A 20,601-nucleotide genomic window follows, 5' to 3' on the forward strand; every position below is an offset into this window, starting at 1 on the left:
CTGGCATGTTATTTTCCGATATTTAGAAAATGTTTTAATATCACCAAGAATTGTGAATTTGGTTTAATTATGAATAGTTTGATTAGCAACTTTTATATACATTTTACCTATATGTTTAGATGAATGTAAGCTGGCCCTCCAACGAAGTTTATTAATATAAAGTTAACCTTTGCCCTGATTTAGGTTCAGATTTTCTTCTCAAGTTTTATATAACTCATTTATGTTTTAATATAATAATTGATTAAAATCAGTTATTATAAACTCTAACTTAAAAGATTCTGCATATTTATCATCAAACCATTCTGCTTACTGTATCTGTTCTATTTCTATACTTTGTTTAACCATGCTAGTTTCTGTTGCCCTTTTCTACTTTACTCATTGTTTCTCTCCAATTATTCTTTCTGGAATACTTTATGGGAACTTTGAATTTTAAAGGGCATTTCATATTCCTTTACAACTAAAGTTCTCTTGTGGAAGAGAAACCATTGAACTCCTAGAAATGCCTGTTTTTGGCTCCTTATTTTTTCTGTGATTGTTACTACATTGATCATCCCATATTTATCATTAGTTCTTTGACATTTTAGTCCCAAAATAACCTGTGACCATTTAAAATACTGAACAAACAGGATAGTTTACTGTACATTCTCATTTATTAAGGTGGATTTTTGTGTTCCCTCTTGTTGTCTTTGTGCTGGTGCACTGTATCCAGTAATCCTTCCTTTTGATTTCTTTTGGTGGGGTAGGGTTTATATTTGTAGAAATTACTTATTACATTTCTAAATTAAAGAGTTTAATTCTTGATCTTCATATTATATTTATGTAAATTTGTTAAATAACTTCCTGGGTTACTTTAAAGTGCTGACAAAACCCTCAAATGGCTCATGTGACACTGATGCTACTTTAAGGAAGTGTCTTGCTCACCTGGTCAAACACCCATTCCTCACTGCATTTTGCCAATTCAATCCATTTTAGATGTAACCTCGGGTATGGTGAAAGACCCACCGGACGTCTTGGACAGGCAAAAATGCCTTGACGCTCTGGCTGCTCTACGCCACGCTAAGTGGTTCCAGGTTCGGAACATCATTTTACTTTTTTCTTGTAGCCTTATGAGAGAGTAGTTCAGTACAACATGTTTAACTGTGTTTAAACATTTCAAAAGACTGCCCAAGCAATACTATTTTAAATTAAATAAGAGAAAATATGTTAACATAGAAAGCTGGGTATGAAGATCTGCATATTGCAGTTACTATTAATTTGACAATAAACTAGGATTTTGGGGATGTTTTGTAGTTTGGGTTTTTTTATTTTTATTTTTAGTGGCTATATTTGAAGCTGACTTGTTCAGGAACATCACATGTTTGTGTATATATATTATATTCCATAAGGCTGCAGATTAACTTTGCTTTAAATAATGGAATATGTGTTTAAAGCTTTGTGTATAGTTTTAAGATTTTTTCCCCTCTTTCTCTTAAGTTAATAAGTGTAGGGAATGAAAGGTAAGGAAGCAGCTGTTTGGTTTAGTGACTTTGCAGTTATGCAAAGGCACAGAAAGGAAACCAAACAGATTTCCTTAATCTTTCAGTCCCTAGACAAACTTTTTAGCTCTTTACTTTTTCTTTTATTTCTAATGTAGGCAGACTTTTTTTTTTAAGTTTACTGATTTAAATGAACACAGGTCAAGGTTCACAGGGGATCAAGAACAATTATTCTTGTATAATCTGTTTACTTTGACCTAAAATACCAGCTTTTAAATACTAACCCTGGCATAAAATATCGCTGTAAATGGCAGCTCATTGAATCCAATTTTAAGCGTGGTTATTTTTGTTTTATTTTTATCTGAGCTTCCATTGAACAGTGGTATTTTAACTTTTTTTTCATCAAGGGACATTTTTAATATTTCTAAGATTAATTCAGTTGATTTTTGTGTTGCTCTCAAGGCTAGAGCTAATGGTCTACAGTCCTGTGTGATTATCATACGTATTCTCCGGGACCTCTGTCAGCGAGTTCCAACTTGGTCTGATTTTCCAAGCTGGGTAAGTAATATGTTACTGTATGTGAAAAATAAACGTCTCAAAAATATTTCTGCAGTTTTTTATAGCCTCATCTTATGTCTAATTATCAACTTTATTTCCATTTCCTAAATGGAGTTTTTTTCTTTTTCTCATGAGAAATCCTAGGGTCTTATCAGACTGTTTAACTTTTTAACTGTTTGAGAATTATACTTGATTTTCTTTTTGTATTTTCCTCTTTTTTTTTTTTAACTCTTCTCACAGTGTTTATTACTTTTTAAAAATATTATAGGTGCAATTATTAGTTGTACATACATAAAGATACAAAGAAAATTTTAAATGAGCTATTAATCTCCCTATGCAGGATTTTGTTGATATTTTAACAATGTATAAGGAATTTTTTAACATTTAGAAATATGCATTATCCAAAAAATGCATAAAATTAGGAAATTCAAATAATGCAGAAATGCACAAAATAAGAAGTGAAAGCCTTCTCGTAATTTAAAGGCCAGTTATCATGGCACAATTTGTTGTGATTTTTTTCCAGGGAGGAGAAATGCATATATGCATGTCATGTATATTCCTATTTTTTTATTTATGTACAAATATCTGTTTGATGTTGAACTATTTGAGTTCCTAAATAGCAAAAACTCAGATACAGAAGGATTCATTCAGAAGTATAACTGAACCTACAGATTCTAGAGTTGGGTTAGGGAGAGTTGACTAGCCAGGGTTATCTTAATTCTGAGAGCTCTTTGAGAGCTGTATTAACTACTTGGTGTTTCCTTTGTATGGACATGCCATATTTTATTTAACTGGTGTCCGTCTGATGGACAGTTACATTGTTTGCAGTCTTTTGCTATTAAATATTCATTGTATTGTGGTCATGCTTTTATGAGTGTTATATACACGTGATGGCTAGGGTCAATTGCTATAGAATTCCAAGGGCAAAGAATGTGTTTTGATTGTAACCAGGAGAGGTGGATCATTTAAAATTACCAAAAATTGTTGAACCTCACCATTTTCTTCACATCCTCACTAACTTTGGGATAAGATCACACTTCTTAACACATGTTAGGTAAAAAATGGAGTCTCATTTTTTATTTAAATTTCTTTAAGTGATTATTGGCATTTATAATTATTTTTCTCTTAACTGCCAGTTCCTGTTATTCATATTTCCCATAATTTGTAATAACTTTCTATAAGAAATTAGCACTTACCATATGAAAAAAAAATAATTTTTCCAGCTTTCATCTGCTTTTCAACTTAATAATTTTTGCTGTTTTATAAAAGGTTTAAAATTTTTACAAATTCTAATACATTACTGTTTATGACTTAACAACTTTGTATTCTGTTTACAAAATATTCTCATGTTTTAGGTTATAGATTATTCACACATGCTTTCTTCTAGAGCCCCCCCCCCCCAATCAAATTATGTTTATAACAGATGTTTGCTCACTTACTCCTGGAAGGATATAGTCTATATTGTAACAGGAGTTGTCTCTCAGTAGTGAGAAGTGGGCTTAGGTTAGAGATCTGTAATGTTTGGATTTTACTAGGATAAAATATACATACCTTACTTGTATAATTATAAATTAATAAGAAAATCATAAATGGACTAGAAGTAGATCCAGCAATATCTTTCCAGACCAATTGTCAATTATTCCAATACCATTTAGCATTTTATTTAGTAGTGATGTTCGTTCTCCCAACCTCCATTTTGAAATATCACCATTATCATAAACCAATGGTTCTCAACTACATTTCAGTTTTGCCCCCTGAGGACATTTGGTAATGTTTTGAGATATTTTTGGTTGTCAATACTGGTTATCGATAGCACTGAGGAAGAGAAACCCTTTCTTAAACCAAAGTTCCTTTTTTGCAGGCCTATTTCTATAGTAGTCTTTCATTCCTCAATCTTCTCTATTATATTATCTATAGTGAAACAGATCACCAGTCCAGGTGGGATGCATGAGACAAGTGCTCGGGCGGCTGGTGCACTGGGAAGACCCAGGTGGAGAGGGAGGTGGGAGGGGGGATCGGGATGGGGAATACATATAACTCCATGGCTAATTCATGTCAATGTATGACAAAACCCACTGCAATGTTGTGAAGTAATTAGCCTCCAACTAATAAAAATAAATGAAAAAAAAAAAAAAACTTTTTTCTACTGATTTTTTTACATATTTCTTTTAACTGGCAGCATGGAGTCTAGTTATGGCACATGGGATCTGCATTGTGCCTGTGGGATCTTTGCTTGTGGTACGTGGACTCTCGTCGTGATGCACAGGCTCGAGTTCTTGAGCTTTGATAGTTGCAGTTTGTGGGCTTAGTTCTCCCACAGCATGTGGTATCTTAGTTCCCCAACCAGGGATTGGACCAGTGTCCCCTGCATTGCAAATTGGATTCTTAACCTCTAGACCACCAAAGAAGTCCTTAATTTATTTTAATTTTTAAAACTTCACAGTGTGTTTTAAAATTCTGATGTCCTTTTCATCAGAATTCACCCCTCTCAGTTCTCTGCTGCTCAGTATAAACACCATCTTGCACTGTTTGGGGGTTTTGTTTTTGTTTTGCCTTTTTTTTTTTAAGTGTGTTTTGTTTTGTTTTTCTCATGTTCTTTTTCCAAAAGAACTTGACTGCCATTTTGTTCAGTTTGATGAACTCCAACGTTCTTTTAATTATTTTTAAGTAGTACTGTATTGAATTAATAGATAATTGGTAGAATATCATCACTTTTGCAGTGACAATAAAGAAAGTTTTGTGTTTTATTTTTGTCTTCTTTGTTAGATTTGCACTAACTCTGTAAAAATTAATTTAGAACTTTTGTTCTTTCTCTAAACTCTGAAACTTTTTTTTTTTAGGATCATCAAAAATACTGTTTTTTGATTATTTGTAAAATTCATTTGACATTATCAGTTCCCAGTCCCTTATAAAGGGGGTAGCACTTTCTTGGTTTCTTTTATTGTGAGTAACTGTTTAATTTTTCCTTCTCCTGGGGTTAATTAATTTTGTTTAACTTATCTTTTCCTAGAAAAATTGACCCGTTCAACCAGATACTCAAATTTTTATATAATAGAGTTCTATGCTCTTTGAGTTTTAAAAATGCCTATTATAGCATCTTTATTGTTTTAATTCTCTGATTGGTTAGGTTAGTCAGTAGTAGCAGGCTCAATATTGGAGCAAAATAAGCAATGGGTGTTTCAGTATTTACTAGTGATCAAAATTCATTGAATTATTGATAGATTTTTAATATAAAAATGTATGTGCATTATGTAACTTAAACTTTTTTTAATATATAAAAATACAAGCATTCTACGTTATCATTTTACATCCTGCTTCAGATATGCCGTTTTCCTTCTTAATCCATTAATTTCTTTTTGTAATTGGAACATAATTGCTTTACAATGTTGTGTTAGTTTCTCCTATACAATGAAGTAAATCAACTATATGAATACATACATCCTTTCCCACTTGGACCTCCCTCCTGTCCACCCCACCATAATTCATTAATTTCTAATTTCATCTCTAATTTTCTATTTTCCTTGGGTTTATTTTCATTTTTTTCCAAACTTGTTGAGTTGGATACTTGTTTAATTCACTCATTCTTTAATTATATAGACAAATTTTAAAGCTATTATTTAAGGCTGAACATAGGTTTTGGCTGTATATATAATACTTTCTTTCTCTTTATATTCTCTGCAGTCTGAAATTCATTTCAATGTTGTCTTTAAGCCAAGAGTAATTTTGAGGCAGTTTTTTAATTCTTCATGACTGAAGAAGAGTTGCTTTGTTTTTGTAAATAACTTGCATTTTTCTAGCATATAAACTAGTAAATATATTCTGTTGCTGTTTAGTTGCTAAGTCGTATCTGACTTTTTGTAACCCAGCGGACTATAGCCCACCAGGCTCCTCTGTCTATGGGGTTTCCCAGGCTAGGATTACTGGAGTAGGTTGCCATTTCCTTCTCCAGGGTATCTTCCTGTCCCAGGGATCAAACCTGAGTCTCCTGCTTGGCAGGTAGATTCTTTACCACTGAGCCACCTGGGAAGCAGAAAATATATTCTATTATTTGCAATATGGGGAATCTAAGATTTTCTTTGTGATCTAATCTGTACAGTTTTTATAAAAGTGTGGGCACTTTAAAAAATGTGTTCTCAGCATATAATATATACCTCTTAGCTCAACTTCATCAGTTACTTTGTTCTCATCTTCTATCTCTTTTCCTTCATATTTTTTTTGTCTACTTTACTTTGTCCATGGAGTGACAAAGATAAGTTAAAATCTGCTCTTTCTGTTGTGTTTTTTTAGTTTGTACTTTATTATTTTGTTGCAGTAACATTTTGGACATAAAAACTTAATAATTATATCATTATTATGAGTTTGAACTTTTTGTCATTCTAAAGGGCATTTAATTAACACTTTCTGCCATTAGTTAATAAGCCTTGTCCATTTATTAATATCTAAACTCTAGATAGAGTTTAGATAAACTCTAGCCTTTTAAAAAGACAATTATAACTAACAGTTTTACTCGTTTCAGGTGTACAGCATAGTAATTCCATATTTAAATACATTATGAAATGATTACTGCAGTAAGACCAATTACTACAATATTGTTGACCATATTCCCTATGTGCACTTATATACCTGTGACTTTCTTATCTAAAAGCTGGAAGCGTAACCTCTAAATCCCCTTCATATATTTCATCTGTACTGCACCCTCCTAAACTCTAGTTTTTATTATTAGCATTTATCTGGTATGTTTCTGGTACTTTTCTATCCTTTGCCATAATTCTTATCCTTTTCTTGTTCTTTTTTATGTGTGAATATGTTTCTCTTCTGATTATTTAGACAATTAGTTGTTGACCTTATAGTTTTATGTGATGTTTTCATTCGTCTGTTTTAACAATTTTAGATGATGTCTATTAACCTTTCATCTATAAAAGCTGAAAAGATGATCACTTCCTCCTACTCCTTGTATCCTCTTTTGGGTTTTTGTTAATATTTTCTTTTTTTTCCATTTGTTTTCATTCATTTATTTTAATGTGTCAAAAGCTGTTTCTTGATTTATCTGTTCTACTCAGTGATTGCTGATTCCACTTAGAAAACAGCAAAGTTTACACTTAATGCTTTTTTAAATCTTAAGGGTTTAAAAATAACTACATTTACCTTATGTGTCAATATATTCCCTTTGACTATTTAATGTTTTCTATTTAAATGCTTTGGTGCCAATGCCTAGGGCTTTACCGTGGTTTCCTCTTTTTATTTCTTGGTTGACTGCATTTTATCATCATGTAGTTTTTATCAAAAAGTGTTTTAAGCTTTTAAAATTTCTTTCATGTTTGAGAATCTTTGCCAATTACCATTAGTTTATTGAAAAATATATTGTTAGGTTGCAATTTTTTCTCCTCCATTTATTGGTCTTGCTCCATTATCTTTCAGCATTGAGTATTGCTAAATTTAGTTTATGTTAATCACTTAGTCATGGGGTCACAGAGTTGGTGACCCCATGGACTGTAGCCCTCCTAGCTCCTCTGCCCACGGAATTCCGCAGGCAAGAATCCTCAAGTGGTTAACCATTCCCTTCTCCAGGGGATCTTCCCGACCCAGGGATTGAACCTAGGTCTCCTGCGTTTTGTGCAGATTCTTTACCATCTGAGCCACCATAAGCCCAGCCTAATTTTCTTGCCTTTACTTTTTCTGAATTTTGGTAAAAGAATTCTGTCTTTATCCTTGAATTTCAGTAACTTCACCAAATTATGTCCTGGAATCTGTTGTTAGTGTCATCATTTCATTGAAATCTTTATCTGTACATTTGACAAATGATTAATATGATCCTCTATTTTCAGGGGCACCAGTTACCCTTATGTCGGATTCCCTTTGTCCTATATATTATCTTTGTGATTGTTTTAATCTTTGTTCTCTTTCCTCTTTTGTCCCCTGTTAACTATTTCTTTGGCAGTAATTTAGTTTTCACGCATGTCCCAATATTTACTATTTATAATTCATTTACTAGTTTTATAGTAATGTTCAGTATGCTTAATGAGCTCTTCAGTCTTCCTTTTCATCTCAACCTTGAGGTTTTAATTTTATTGGTTTTTTATTTATCAAGTTCTCTGTAACTCAAAATGTTGATAGTTGTATCTTCATCCCCTTAAATTAAGATTCTTCCAGAAGAGATTATTTTCTAAATAAATACTATTTTTTAAATGATAAAAATTTGATTCACAGCAAAAAAAATTTGATTCACAGCAAAACTGAGCAGAAAGTAGAGCGTTCTCACATACCGTCTATCCTTACACATACAAAATCTCCCTCTCAATATTTGCACCAGATGGATACATTTATTACAAGCAGTGACTTAACAGTATCTTTAAAAGTCCATCAGTTCAGTTCAGTTCAGTCACTCATGTCCTACTGTTTGCAACCCCGTGGACTGCAGCACGCCAGGCCTCCCTGTCCATCATCAACTCCCAGAGTTTACTCAAAGTCATGTCCATTGAGTCAGTGATGCCATCCAACCGTCTCATCCTCTGTCATCCCCTTCTCTTCCCACCTTCAGTCTTTCCCAGAATCAGGGTCTTTTCAAATGAGTCAGTTCTTCACATCAGGTGGCCAAAGTATTGGAGTTTCAGCTTCAACATCAGTCCTTCCAATGAATATCCAGGACTGATTTCCTTTAGGATGGAGTGGTTGAATCTCCTTGCAGTCCAAGGGACTCTCAAAGTCTATAGGAAATAGATTTCACTCTGTGTTCCACCCAAATGCAAAGATATCATGCCTGGTTTTAGTTTTTTTCACTTCTTTAGGGCTTAGCATTGTCAGTTCCATTTCCAAGTCATACTTTGACACTAAAGCACGCCAACAAGAGCTGTCTTTTAGTTTATTCACACCTTTTAAAATACTTCTTTTTAAAAAAATATATAAAATAAAATACTTTTTTTTCTTCCCCCATGAGCTCTGCTTTGAGGATTGCTTATGGAAAGGAGTAGTGTTTGGCTTTCTTTCTTGCTTATATTCTCTTTTTTTTTTTTTGGTGCCCCATGTAAGTAACTTAGTTCTTTGACCAGGTATTGAACCCAGGCCCCAGCAATGAAAGCAGTGAATCCTAACTACAGTACTGCCAGGGAGTTTCCAGACATGGGCTTTCTCTCTTCTGTTCCCTAATTCAGTGTGCTGTGGTAGTCTTTGAGGTAGATTCCCTTGGCACACCTTTAGGCTTCAGGTTTCAAACCCATGATGGCCTCCTAGAGCCTTTGCCTATGCAGAATTTGCTCTGGTTTTTTTCCTGAAACTCTTTACCATCTCCTTTCAAGAAGAGCTTTCTGTTACCTGAATCAGCAGAAGGTTTGGGGTGTGTGAAGCCACTTTGGGAAACTTGCATTGAGAGTTCACAGCAATCTTTGATATTAATTTCCCCCTCTTTCTTCTCCTTTGAAAGATCTTATTTTTTTGTTGTTGTTTGTTTTATCTGCATGTTAGTCAAATGTCTATTTATTATTAGAGATAATTAGATGTGGATAATTGGAATTCTACTGTTCCCTACCTGTCTTCCACAAAGAGCCTTCAGACTGATGAATTCTGTTGCTTTTCCTTTCTCTGGTTGGATGAAAGGTGGTTATGTTTAGAAATATTTCTTTGCCTGGGGCTGCCCACAACATGACTTGTTCTTACTCTCTGAGTTGCGAGAGTTCTGGTGAAATTTTTGGGTTTTTTTGCCCACTCTACTGCCAGCCCCTTCCCCATTTTCTTCTAAAGAGCCAGTTAGGGAACTGTAAATGGAGAGTTGCCCAAGCCCACTCACTTTCTTAGAAATACTCTTTTCACTGGCCTTTTCCTCCATTTAATTGAAGCCATTTTATATTTGTTTGGGTGGTGATAATGTGCTTCATACATGTTTCTTTAATCATAACCAGGTTTGGTGGCTTTGTACTATCACCTTAAGCAGAGAGTAACTTTTCTTCTTGGTTTGCATGAAAGAAATTTGAAGTTCTTGTGAACTTGATCTTCAATTTTGTTTAGCCTTCAGATTACTTTCTTTGAATAAATCTAAGTCCTAACACCTGCCTTTAGTGTTTACCACTACAGTGAGTGCAGCAAATAATATACTGCCTTCAAATTAGTTCTTTTGTCCTAAATCTATAGTGATGAAGTAAAGAAAGTATAGGTAAAATTTTCTTGTAAGGTTGATCTGACTTAAGAAATGCTGCATAGAATAGAAACCTCTTTTAGATTGGCATACCTTTAGAATGGTATACCTGCTGTAAATTGCAGAAAGGCTTTTTTTTTTTCCCAAAAAGTTAATGTTTTAATGTTTATTGTATATTTTATTTTTAAACTATATATTAAGCCAAGGAATATTTTATGAAAGAGAATGATCTGTCATGGATGAACCTCTAAAACATCATGCTGAGTGAAGGAAGCCAGACACAAAAGGTTACGCGTTATATGATGGCATTTGTATAATATACCCAGAATAGCAGATCCAGATAGATAGAATGAAGGTTGGCAGTTGCCTGAGGCTTAGAGAGTGAGAGAACGAGGAGAAACTGCACGATGAGCCGGGGGTTTTACTTTGGAGTAATAGAAATGTTTTGAACTAGATAGAGGTGGCTGTTGTTCAACATATTAGTAGGTGTACTAAATGCCACTGAAGTGTTCACTTTAGAATAGTTAACTTTATGTGAATTTTATCTTTTTTTATTGAAAAAAAAAAAAGAATTATTTGTGAAATGATGAGATAGTCCCCAAAGAAGAGGCTGAGAGGCCATAATTGTTCTTTTTGCTCATACAGCAGTTAAAATATGTGCTCCACATATATTTTCACATATTTTTTTTTCAAGTGTTAGTTGCTCAGTTGTGTCCAAGTCTTTGCAACCCCATGGACTGTAACTCCCAGGCTCCTCTGTTCATGGAATTCTCTAGGCAAGAATACTGGAGTGGGTAGGCATTCCCTTCTCCAAGTGATTTTCCTGACCCAGGGATCAAACCCACTCTCCTGTATTGCAGCCAGATTGTTTACCATCTGAACCACCTGGGAAGCCCTGTTTGTTTGGAAGAGTGTATTAGATTTTAGTGATGATGACTTGTAGTGAGAGAGCTCCTGTCTGTCAGTTTTAGAACCAGTGAGGAGATTCTAAATGATAAATGATAGGACACTGACATCACAGGGCAGATAACTTTCTTTTCACAGTTACTACTGTTAAAGATGGGAAGGAAGAATATATACCACATGAATGTTTTCCTAAAGCAAATATTGCAATCCTGGATTTCATGTCATTTAACATAATATTTAAGAGAGCATTTCTTTTTTAAGTAACTTTTGTCATCAAAATCCTTTGCATTATTGCCTAAATAATCGTTTCCCTTGTTTGATTCAGTTTGTCTTTGATGTTGTCCTTTTACTTTTGAATGCATGCATTTAAGAGTATATAAACCTCCTAATACTTTTGTTGCTTTCCTAACTGTGGACATCTGCTTGGAGACCAGCCATGTTCCATAGAAAATTAACATTTTTAAATTGCTTACTTCACAGCAAGTGATCTCAGAAGGCAGATAGTTGACTTAGTCTTACTGTGATTCAATATATGGACTTCGTGTTTCATAAATACTCATTTCTTTCTTGGTTCTTATTTAGTTTCTACCTTAATACATAAGTATAAATTACATATTCCCAGTAGAGGTCAGTCAACAGCAGGTCTTAAAAAGCATTGAATTACCTATAATATTTTTATATCTTGACATAACTATATTCTGGGACTTCCCAGGTGGTGCTAGTGGTTAAAAAAGCCCACCTGCCAATGCAGGAGACTTAAGAGACTTGGGTTCAGTCCCTGGGTCGGAAAGATCCCCTGGAGGAGGGCATGACAACCCACTCCAATAATCTTGCCTGGAGAATCCCATGGACAGAGGAGCCTGGCAGGCTTCAGTCCTTAGGGTTGCAGAGTTGGACATGACTGAGCACTTAGTATGCACGCACCTGTATTATAGCTGATTATTGAATATTTGTTTTTCCCTTAACATTCTCTAAAAGTACTTATGAATTTGAGGTATTTTTGGAAAGGTGCATATTTTAAGACATCAATTTTGTATTTTAGTAACTTGTTAATTAGAACCCTTGATTTCTTTAATTAGCAGGATTATTTTCACATTTCTTTCCAAAATTATTTTGATCATAGATACTTACTAAGTATTTTCTATACGCCAGCCATTTATGCTAGACAAAGGGGTTCCACAAATGACAATTGACAATCCTCATCTTCAAAGATTTCAGTTTTTTGGACATCTTGAAATAATACTTGTCTGGACAGGAAAAGTGTTTAATATACATTCATAGAGTTGCCTAGATAACTGAAGCTGATGCCTTAAATACTAAAATTTTTAAATGAAGACCCTTTAAGGGTCTTGTGTCTTGAACAACTTCCTACGTTCTTCAGCTGAATTAGACTGAACCATCTTAATTTTTTTTGTTGTAATTACATCTCTCATTATTAACACCCGTTTTTCTCACATTTTTTTCAACTTCATGCTTCTAGCTGTCATTTTTTTTTATATAGCTTTCTATGTGTACTCTCTCTTCAGATTCGTATCTCTCTTACAACTTATTCCTAATTTGTTTGGAACTAAAACCTCCACATATCCAATCTTTAAGAATTATTCTTACTTAAAAGATCTGAGTAATGGCCTTGGGGAGAGTAGGTGGATGTAGTTTTTACCTCTAATTAAATCTATGAGTTTTTTAAGTACACAACTAAAAATGGGTCCTCAGTGTTTTAAACTTCATTATCATTGTAAGGGTTTCATTCTAGTTTCAGTCTGTTTAGTTTCTTTGAATTGTTATTGGTGATTTTATTTAAAGTTTGAGTAAAAGCTGCAACGTGGATAAACCTTAAACATAATGCTAAGTAAAAGAAACCAGACACAAAAAGTGACATATGGTTCCATTTGTATAAAATATTTAGAAAATGCAAATCTATAGAAATAGAAAGTGGTTTATTGGTTGCCAGGGGCTGAAGGAAAGAGAGAATAGCTACTAGTAGGTATGGCATTTCTTTGGGGGTGATGAAATGTTCTGGAATTAGAGAATGGTTATGGTTGAACAACTTTCTAAATGTACTAAAACCCACTGAATTGTACATTATATCTTAATTTTTAAAATCTAAATGGAAGCAGATTTTTCTAGTAAACTCTTCAAAACGCTTTCTGGATCTAAATCCATACTTCTTTCTTTTATTCATTGGTTTTAACTGATTTTGAGTCTCAAGTGTAATTTACAGTGAAAGTATAATTTATATTTTCTTTAAGGATAATAGAAGTACAGTTGTATGTTAAATGAAAATTTAGATAATTGTTCATGAAGAAAAAATACAAGTCTTCTTTACTTGGTAGAGTATGGTCTTGCTATAACTCTTCAGTATTATCAGTGTGTAGGCATTAAAGAATAAATATATGTGAGTCTGAAATATCTAAAGAATTTTAAGGACTGTCATATTTTAATAGGAAAGGATAGCAGTAACTGAAAATCCCAAACAAAAAACCCATTAATCTATTTTTCTTCATTAAGCACAAATTACAAAATAATTTTTAAGATATATATTGCCTTATTTTGTTTTCATTACTTATTTTTAATTTCATATTACATGTAATTTTTTTAACATGTAATTTTTATTTTCTGATTTTGTGACTTATTCAGTGTGAATTTTTTCAGTCTTTAAAATTTTCTTTGTTACTAATTTTACTTATTTTTATTTTTGGCTCTACTGGATCTTCATTGCTGTGCAGACTTTGCTCTAGTTGAGGCGAGCGGGGGCTTCTCTCCACTTGTGACACACAGGCTTCTCCTTGGAATGGCTTCTCCTTTTGCGGAGCACAGGCTCCAGGGCACTCAGGCTTCAGCAGTTGTGGCACGTGGGCTCAGTAGTTGCAGCTCCCAGACTCCAGAGCACAGTCTCAATAGTGTGGCACACGGGCTTAGTTGCTCTGCAGCATGAGGGATCCTCGGACCAGGGATCAAACCCATGTTCCCTACATTGGCAGGCAGATTCTTCACCACTGAGCAATCAGGGAAGCCCCAATCTCTAAAAGTTTTAATGACAGTTTCATAAGTATTTTGTCATTCTGAAAATGAATAATTCCTTTGGGCTGTAAGCTGTCAAACACATTTTTATGTTTTTGTTTTTAGGCGATGGAGTTACTAGTAGAGAAAGCAATCAGTAGTGCTTCTAGTCCTCAAAGCCCTGGAGATGCTCTGAGAAGAGTTTTTGAGTGCATTTCTTCAGGGATTATTCTTAAAGGTAAGTTTTACTTCATTTTTAATAAACATTAAAAACATCTGTGTGTTTGATGGTTGAATGAGAATTACTCACTCTTCTACAAATGGATGATGATGACACTTTATTCTGCCTGTGGTGGTTGCTGTAGGTAGTCCTGGACTTCTGGATCCCTGTGAGAAGGATCCCTTTGATACCTTGGCGACAATGACTGACCAGCAGCGTGAGGACATCACATCCAGTGCGCAGGTACCGTGTGTCCCTGACCCCAGGGCTTCGTTTTGTCACTTCCCTTACAGTGTAGGTTTGTTTATAGTTGTCCTCTAGAAGAAATTACCGTGTAGTATTCATTATTCTGCTTCTTTAGCAAGTAACCTCTTAGGATATAATTTAAACTAAATTTCATTAATCTTCAATTTTATTATTTTAACTGTGTGTGTCCTCTATAAATATAAAAATACTGCAGTATTTTCAGTATCATTAAATCAAGTTGTTGTATTATATGTCAGGATCAGTAGAGTTAACTATTCATGTCTTCTGGGTATACAAAAGTGATGTGCTGTTTGGTTTATGGAAATTTTTGTTAGGATTTAGCCTTTCCTGCCACTGAAAAGGCCAGCTAATATAGTAATTAAAAGTGTGGGCTCTGAAGTCTAGACTCCTGAGTTTAAATATCAGCTCTGCATCTCTTCTATAAGGGATAAGAGCAGTATCTGTCTCGAAGAGGATTGTTGGGAAGATTAAATAAATTAAATCTTTCAATCAGTCTAAAACTTCTACAGCTTTCCTTTTTTGACTCCAGAAGTGTGCTAAGAGGAGAAATGGCTACCAACTATAAACAATAACAATCTAGTCTAAAGCAGTTGCGCTTTTTGGACTTAAGATTTTGTTCTGTTGTCTCTTCTGGCAAGAATAATTTGGAAGAGATCAGGATTAAAATAAATTGTTAGGTTAAACAATTTAGGAAGAGTCAATGATAATAGTACATTACGAATATCTTACAGACTCACAAGATTTCCAGTTTGTGTGTATTAAACAAGGTTTGTTTTAATTTCTTTGGGTTTAATTTTCTAGGGAAGATGACAGTTTACCCTAAGTGGCTTTTTTCTTCATTGGTACTTAAATGATTTTTTAGGGTAAGAAGCAGGGCATTTGAAAACCAATAAGAGAATTCTTAGTTGGAAAGAAGGAAACCTTTAATGTGACTTTGAAGAAAGTTGTCTGATTTTAGGAGGTAGTTAGAAATGTCCTTGTTAAAAGTAAAGAAGTGAAAAGTGTTAAAAGTCAGTGGAGAAAAGGGAACCTCATACATTGTTGGTGGGAATGTAAGTTGGTGCATCCACTGTGGAGAACAGTAAGGAGGTTTCTCAGAAAAACTAGAGCTACATGACCCAACAGTTTCTCCTAGGTGTATGGCCAGAAAACAAAACAAAAAACTTTAATTTGAAAAGATATACATACCCCAGTATTCACAGTAGCATTATTTACAATGTCAAGATAAGGAAGCAACCTTAGTATCCATCAGCAGATGAATGGATAAAGAAGATATGGTATATATACAATGGAATACTACTCAGCCATTAAAAAAGAATAGAATTTTTGCTATTCCCAATAATATGGATAGACTTGGAGGGCATTGTGCTAAGTGAAGTAAGTCAGAGAAAAACAGATGCTGTGTATCACTTACGCTAAGTCACTTAAATTGTGTCTGATTCTTTGCCACCCCATGGACCATAGCCTGCCAGGCTCCTCTGTCCATGGGATTCTCCAGGCAAGAATACTGTAATAGGTTGCCATGCCCTTCTCCAGGGTATCTTCCCAACCCAGGGATCGAACCCACATCTCTTTATGTCTCCTGCATTGGCAGGCAGGTTCTTTACCACTCGTACCACCTAGGAAGCCCATCACTTTTACATGAAATGTAGAAAATACAGCAAACTAGTGAATATAACAAAAAAATGAAGCAGACTCACAGAACAAACAGTGGTTACCATTGGGGAGAGGGAAGTAGGGAGGAGCAGTATTGGGGTAGGGAATTAAAAGGTACAAACATTGCATATAAAATAAGCTATAAGAATATATTTACAGCATAGGGAAATAGTATATTAATAATAACTAAATTGTGTATAACCTTTAAAAATTATGAGTCACTGTATTGGGCACCAGTTAATTATTTAATAATTGTACATTAACTATACTTTGATAAATAAAAGTGAGGAAGTTACATATACTGCATCATTCCATCTTTATAACATTTGTGAACTAACAGAACAGATTAGTGATTCCTCGGAGTTAGGGATAGGGGTGAGGATAGATGTGGCTAGTGAGAGTTTTGTGGTAATAGTATAGTGCCTTGCAATGGTGATTAATGCAAACCTACTCATGTGGTAAAGTTACATAGAGCTGTATACATCCCACATAAACCAAGTGTGTGTATAACTGGTGAAATCTGAATAAGCTCTATGGATTGTACCTGGGTCAATTTCAGTTTCTTTTTTGGTGGGCCATAGTACCCATATTAATAATTCACTTTTTTCCTTTGTCTGGGACTTTTCTTCTTTTCCTTCCATAATATTTACCTTTGATTTTGTATCTGTATTCTCTAGTGATCTTTTTTGAGTTGCTTCTGCAAGATGTAGCTTTTGTCATTTATTCAGATGCCTTCCTGTAGGTGTCCAATAGAGCAGCATATCTTTAAAAAGGCACATTTGTAAGGTTATCTTCCCTCTCAAAAAAGAATTAAGTAAAGCTTACATCTTCTTTGATGTTGTTTTTAAAAATTCCAAGATGACTTTGTATGGAAATAATTTCGGTACCCTCAAATTTCATTTGCTTTTAAATAATTTCCAATTATACATTAGAAATGTCTCTTGTTAGAATTTAGAAGTACATGCAAATCACATGCAGAACAGGAGCTTACAGAGTGCTCACTCCAGCCTCAGATGCTACTGTAGTTTTCCTTACTGAAGTACTCTTCTGTTTAAAAACTCCTAGTATGAGAATAGGCTGAGGATCAGTATCAATATTTCTGTAGTAAAAGTGTGTTACTATTCATTATTATGCATCAGATATCTTTGGATATTTTCTTTAAATGTAGACTAAAACCTTATTCTGTTTATCTTTGGGAAATACCTTTAAGTAACTCTAAATAAATACTATCCTGTTATGATAAATAATCCCTAGTTTCACCTCATAATTAGTAGCATTTTGCATAATTTCCAGAAAGTGGAAACATCCCAAGTGTCCATCAACTGATGGATGGGTAGATAAACAGATGTGATATATTCATACAGTGGAAAATTACTCAGCCGTTAAAAGGAATAAAGTGCTGATACGTACAAGGTAGATGAATCTTGAAAACCTTATGCTAAGTGGAAGAAGCCAGACACAAGAAGTCATATTGTATGATTTTGTTTATATGAAATGTCTATAGTAGGCAAATCTATCAAGTTACAAAAGTGATTAATAGTTGCAAGGGCCTCAGGGTAAAGGGATTGAGGAATGACTGCTATTGGGCCATGGGGTTGTGGGGTGAAGGGAGGGTGAGACATTGGGAAGGTGATGAAAATGTTCTGGGATTAGAGAGTAGTTAATGTTGAAAAATTGTAAGTATACTAAAAAAAAAAGCAACAACTGAATTGTATACTTTAAAAAAACAAATCTTATATGGAATTACATCTCAGGAAGTAGTCTAAACAGTTAAATTGAAAGTTTAACCACATAGTGAAAGTTGCCTTTTAATCAAACGACTGTAGAATCTCCTTAAATATTTCTCAGAATATTGGGAAACTATGTCTCAAAATATCCTATGACACATGAGGTCTTGTGACATTGATGCCTAATGTATTCCTACATATATATATAGCCACAATAGTGAAAAATCTTTTTTTAGTTCATGAAGTAACAAGTTGAAGAAGTATAATCCTCATTTTGTAAACCTAGGGAGGTGTGTGTTCGGAGGCACATGTGCCTGAGGATGAGCACATGGACGTCCATAGGAAAAGTTGCAAGATATGTGAATATGAACCAAAGAGAGGTTCATTTGATGAGTGAGATGCTTTTTTTTTTTTTGCTGTATACTGTCTTAGGATTTTTTAATGAGCATAATCATTTTGTTAAATATTTTTTTAACTTACATTTAAAAAAAAAGCATGCACACAGAAAAACCTGAAAATAAAAACTTCAGAACATACAGAGTCTTTCATTTGTGAACCTTAATATTGTTTAAGGTGTTTGTTTCATTAAACATGCTTTTTTATATTGTTATGTGGGACTGTAAACCTAATAAGAATTAATATTGGTTCTTTAATTTGACTAAATTTTCTTTTTGTTGCAGTTTGCATTGCGACTCCTTGCATTCCGCCAGATACACAAAGTTCTAGGCATGGATCCACTACCACAGATGAACCAGCGTTTTAACATCCACAACAACAGAAAACGAAGAAGGGATAGTGATGGAGTTGATGGATTTGAAGCTGAGGGGAAAAAAGACAAAAAAGATTATGATAACTTTTAAAAAGTTTCTGTAAATCTACAGTGTTAAAAAACAACAGGTGCCCATTCGTTGGCTGTTTTTCATTCATAATGATGTCTACTTTGAAAAAATTATCGAGAATTTAAAGAATTTCATGGAAGAACCAAGTTTTTCTATGATACTAAAATCTTAATGTACAGTGTTAGGTATTATATGAATGGAAAGACACCCCCCACCACCAAAATTGTGCTCCAGCTTGGGGAATTACAATGGTTCTGATTTTTTTCCCGTTATTTTGGTTTTATTTACTGGTTGCCCTAGCTCCCCCTATATTTGTGTCTTTTATTAACTAGTCCTATTAAATCTTTACTGTATTTAATGCAGTATTTGTGCTTCAGTTACTATGTGTATTTTGATACTTTTATTTAGAGTTTTGTTTGCTGTTTGATACTAGTTGTTACTTTGTGTTATAGATATCCTTTACGCCTTCTTGATATTTTACAGCAGTACGTTTTTTTGTAACGTGAGACTGCAGAATTTTTTTCGTTTTGTTTTTCTTTATGTGATGGATTACAACACAAAAAGTTATCCTGCCATTTAAGTGCTCAGAACTAAATGTTTCTGCAGATCTTGTGGCATTTGTCTCTCTAGTGTGATATATAAAGGTGTAATTAAGACAGATTTCTGTTAATCTAATCAAGTTTGCTGTTAGTTGTGCATTAGCAGTATAAAAGCTAATATATAATATATGGTCTTGCAACAGTTTTAAAGCCTCTGCATAATTGATATTAAAAATGCATGACATTTTTGTTTTTAATAGACTTTTAAAATTATAATTTTAGGTTTGACACGTAGATCTTTGTACAGTTGACTTTTTGACATAGCAAGGCCAAAAATAACTTTCTGAATATTTTTTTCTTCTGCATAAGTGGAAAGGGCATTTTTCATATATAAGTGGGCTAACCAATATTTTCAAAGAACTTTATCATTGTGCAACTAACAACAGTAACTAGCCCTTAATTATGAAGACAGTTCCTTATTGGTGTGTGTGTGAGATTACTCTAGCAACTATTACAGTATAACACAGTTGAATGATCCCTCCCCCTGCCCCTACACCCCATCACCCAGATAATTTACAGTTCTATTAACAGTGAGGTTGATAAAGTATTACTGAAAAAAAAAATTAAGATTATCTAAGAAAAAAAACAGAAAATTATTTGGTGTGGCCATCTTACATGCTTATGTGTCCTACAAAAAGCTAACTATTATAGCAGTGGTGTAATGAAAAGTTACATCTTACTGTTAATATATGTATGCTCTGGTATACAGATGTCATTTTGTTGTCACAGCACTACAGTGAAATACACAAATAAAAACTTAAATTCATATAATGGCTTAAATGTATTATATGTTAGAATTGACATAAGTACTTCTGCTTTGAAATGACTTAGTGTTTCAGTAAAACCATATTCAAATTTATTGGGTACTTAGATCTTGTTATTCCTGACAGATGAGCACATAATTTCCAGAATTATGGGCACATAATTTCCAGAAAACTGTATAATTCAGTACCATATTGGTTCAGTTTCTTTCTTGGGCACAGTCTTCCCCCAGACTCTTAGAGGAACAAGAGACTTGGGCTTTTCTTCCGAATTTGTGATATACTATCTTTGTATCTTGGGCAACTGTCTTTTTTTTTTTTTCATCTTTCCAGGTCTCATTTTACTCTTGAATACTTAGTCACCCAGTGAAAATTTTGGAATTATGTTTCTCACAGTTCTCTTACTTAGAAGAGAAGGAAAAAACTGATACTTATCATGTACTAATGATAATTATCATGCTAGATCTT

General features: G+C 33.9%; 1 protein-coding gene across 3 annotated transcripts in view; it reads left to right on the forward strand.

The window, feature by feature from the left end:
- The window catches only part of ZFR (zinc finger RNA binding protein), an 81,874-nt gene extending 61,734 nt beyond the window's left edge, over positions 1–20,140 (forward strand). For 2 of the 3 annotated variants that reach the window (XM_043488535.1, XM_043488536.1), the window contains 5 exons: positions 973–1,070; positions 1,938–2,033; positions 14,191–14,302; positions 14,430–14,527; positions 18,615–20,140. In XM_043488535.1, the coding sequence (XP_043344470.1) occupies positions 973–1,070; positions 1,938–2,033; positions 14,191–14,302; positions 14,430–14,527; positions 18,615–18,794 (584 nt within the window). In that variant the 3' untranslated portion in view covers positions 18,795–20,140. Of the gene's footprint in view, positions 1–972; positions 1,071–1,937; positions 2,034–14,190; positions 14,303–14,429; positions 14,528–18,614 lie in introns of those variants that run through there. The other variant, XR_006273346.1, reaches the window with a different exon arrangement.
- Positions 20,141–20,601: the final 461 nt, after the last annotated feature.

This window comes from Cervus canadensis, chromosome 16 (genome assembly GCF_019320065.1).
Source record: "Cervus canadensis isolate Bull #8, Minnesota chromosome 16, ASM1932006v1, whole genome shotgun sequence".
Lineage (NCBI taxonomy): Eukaryota > Metazoa > Chordata > Mammalia > Artiodactyla > Cervidae > Cervus > Cervus canadensis.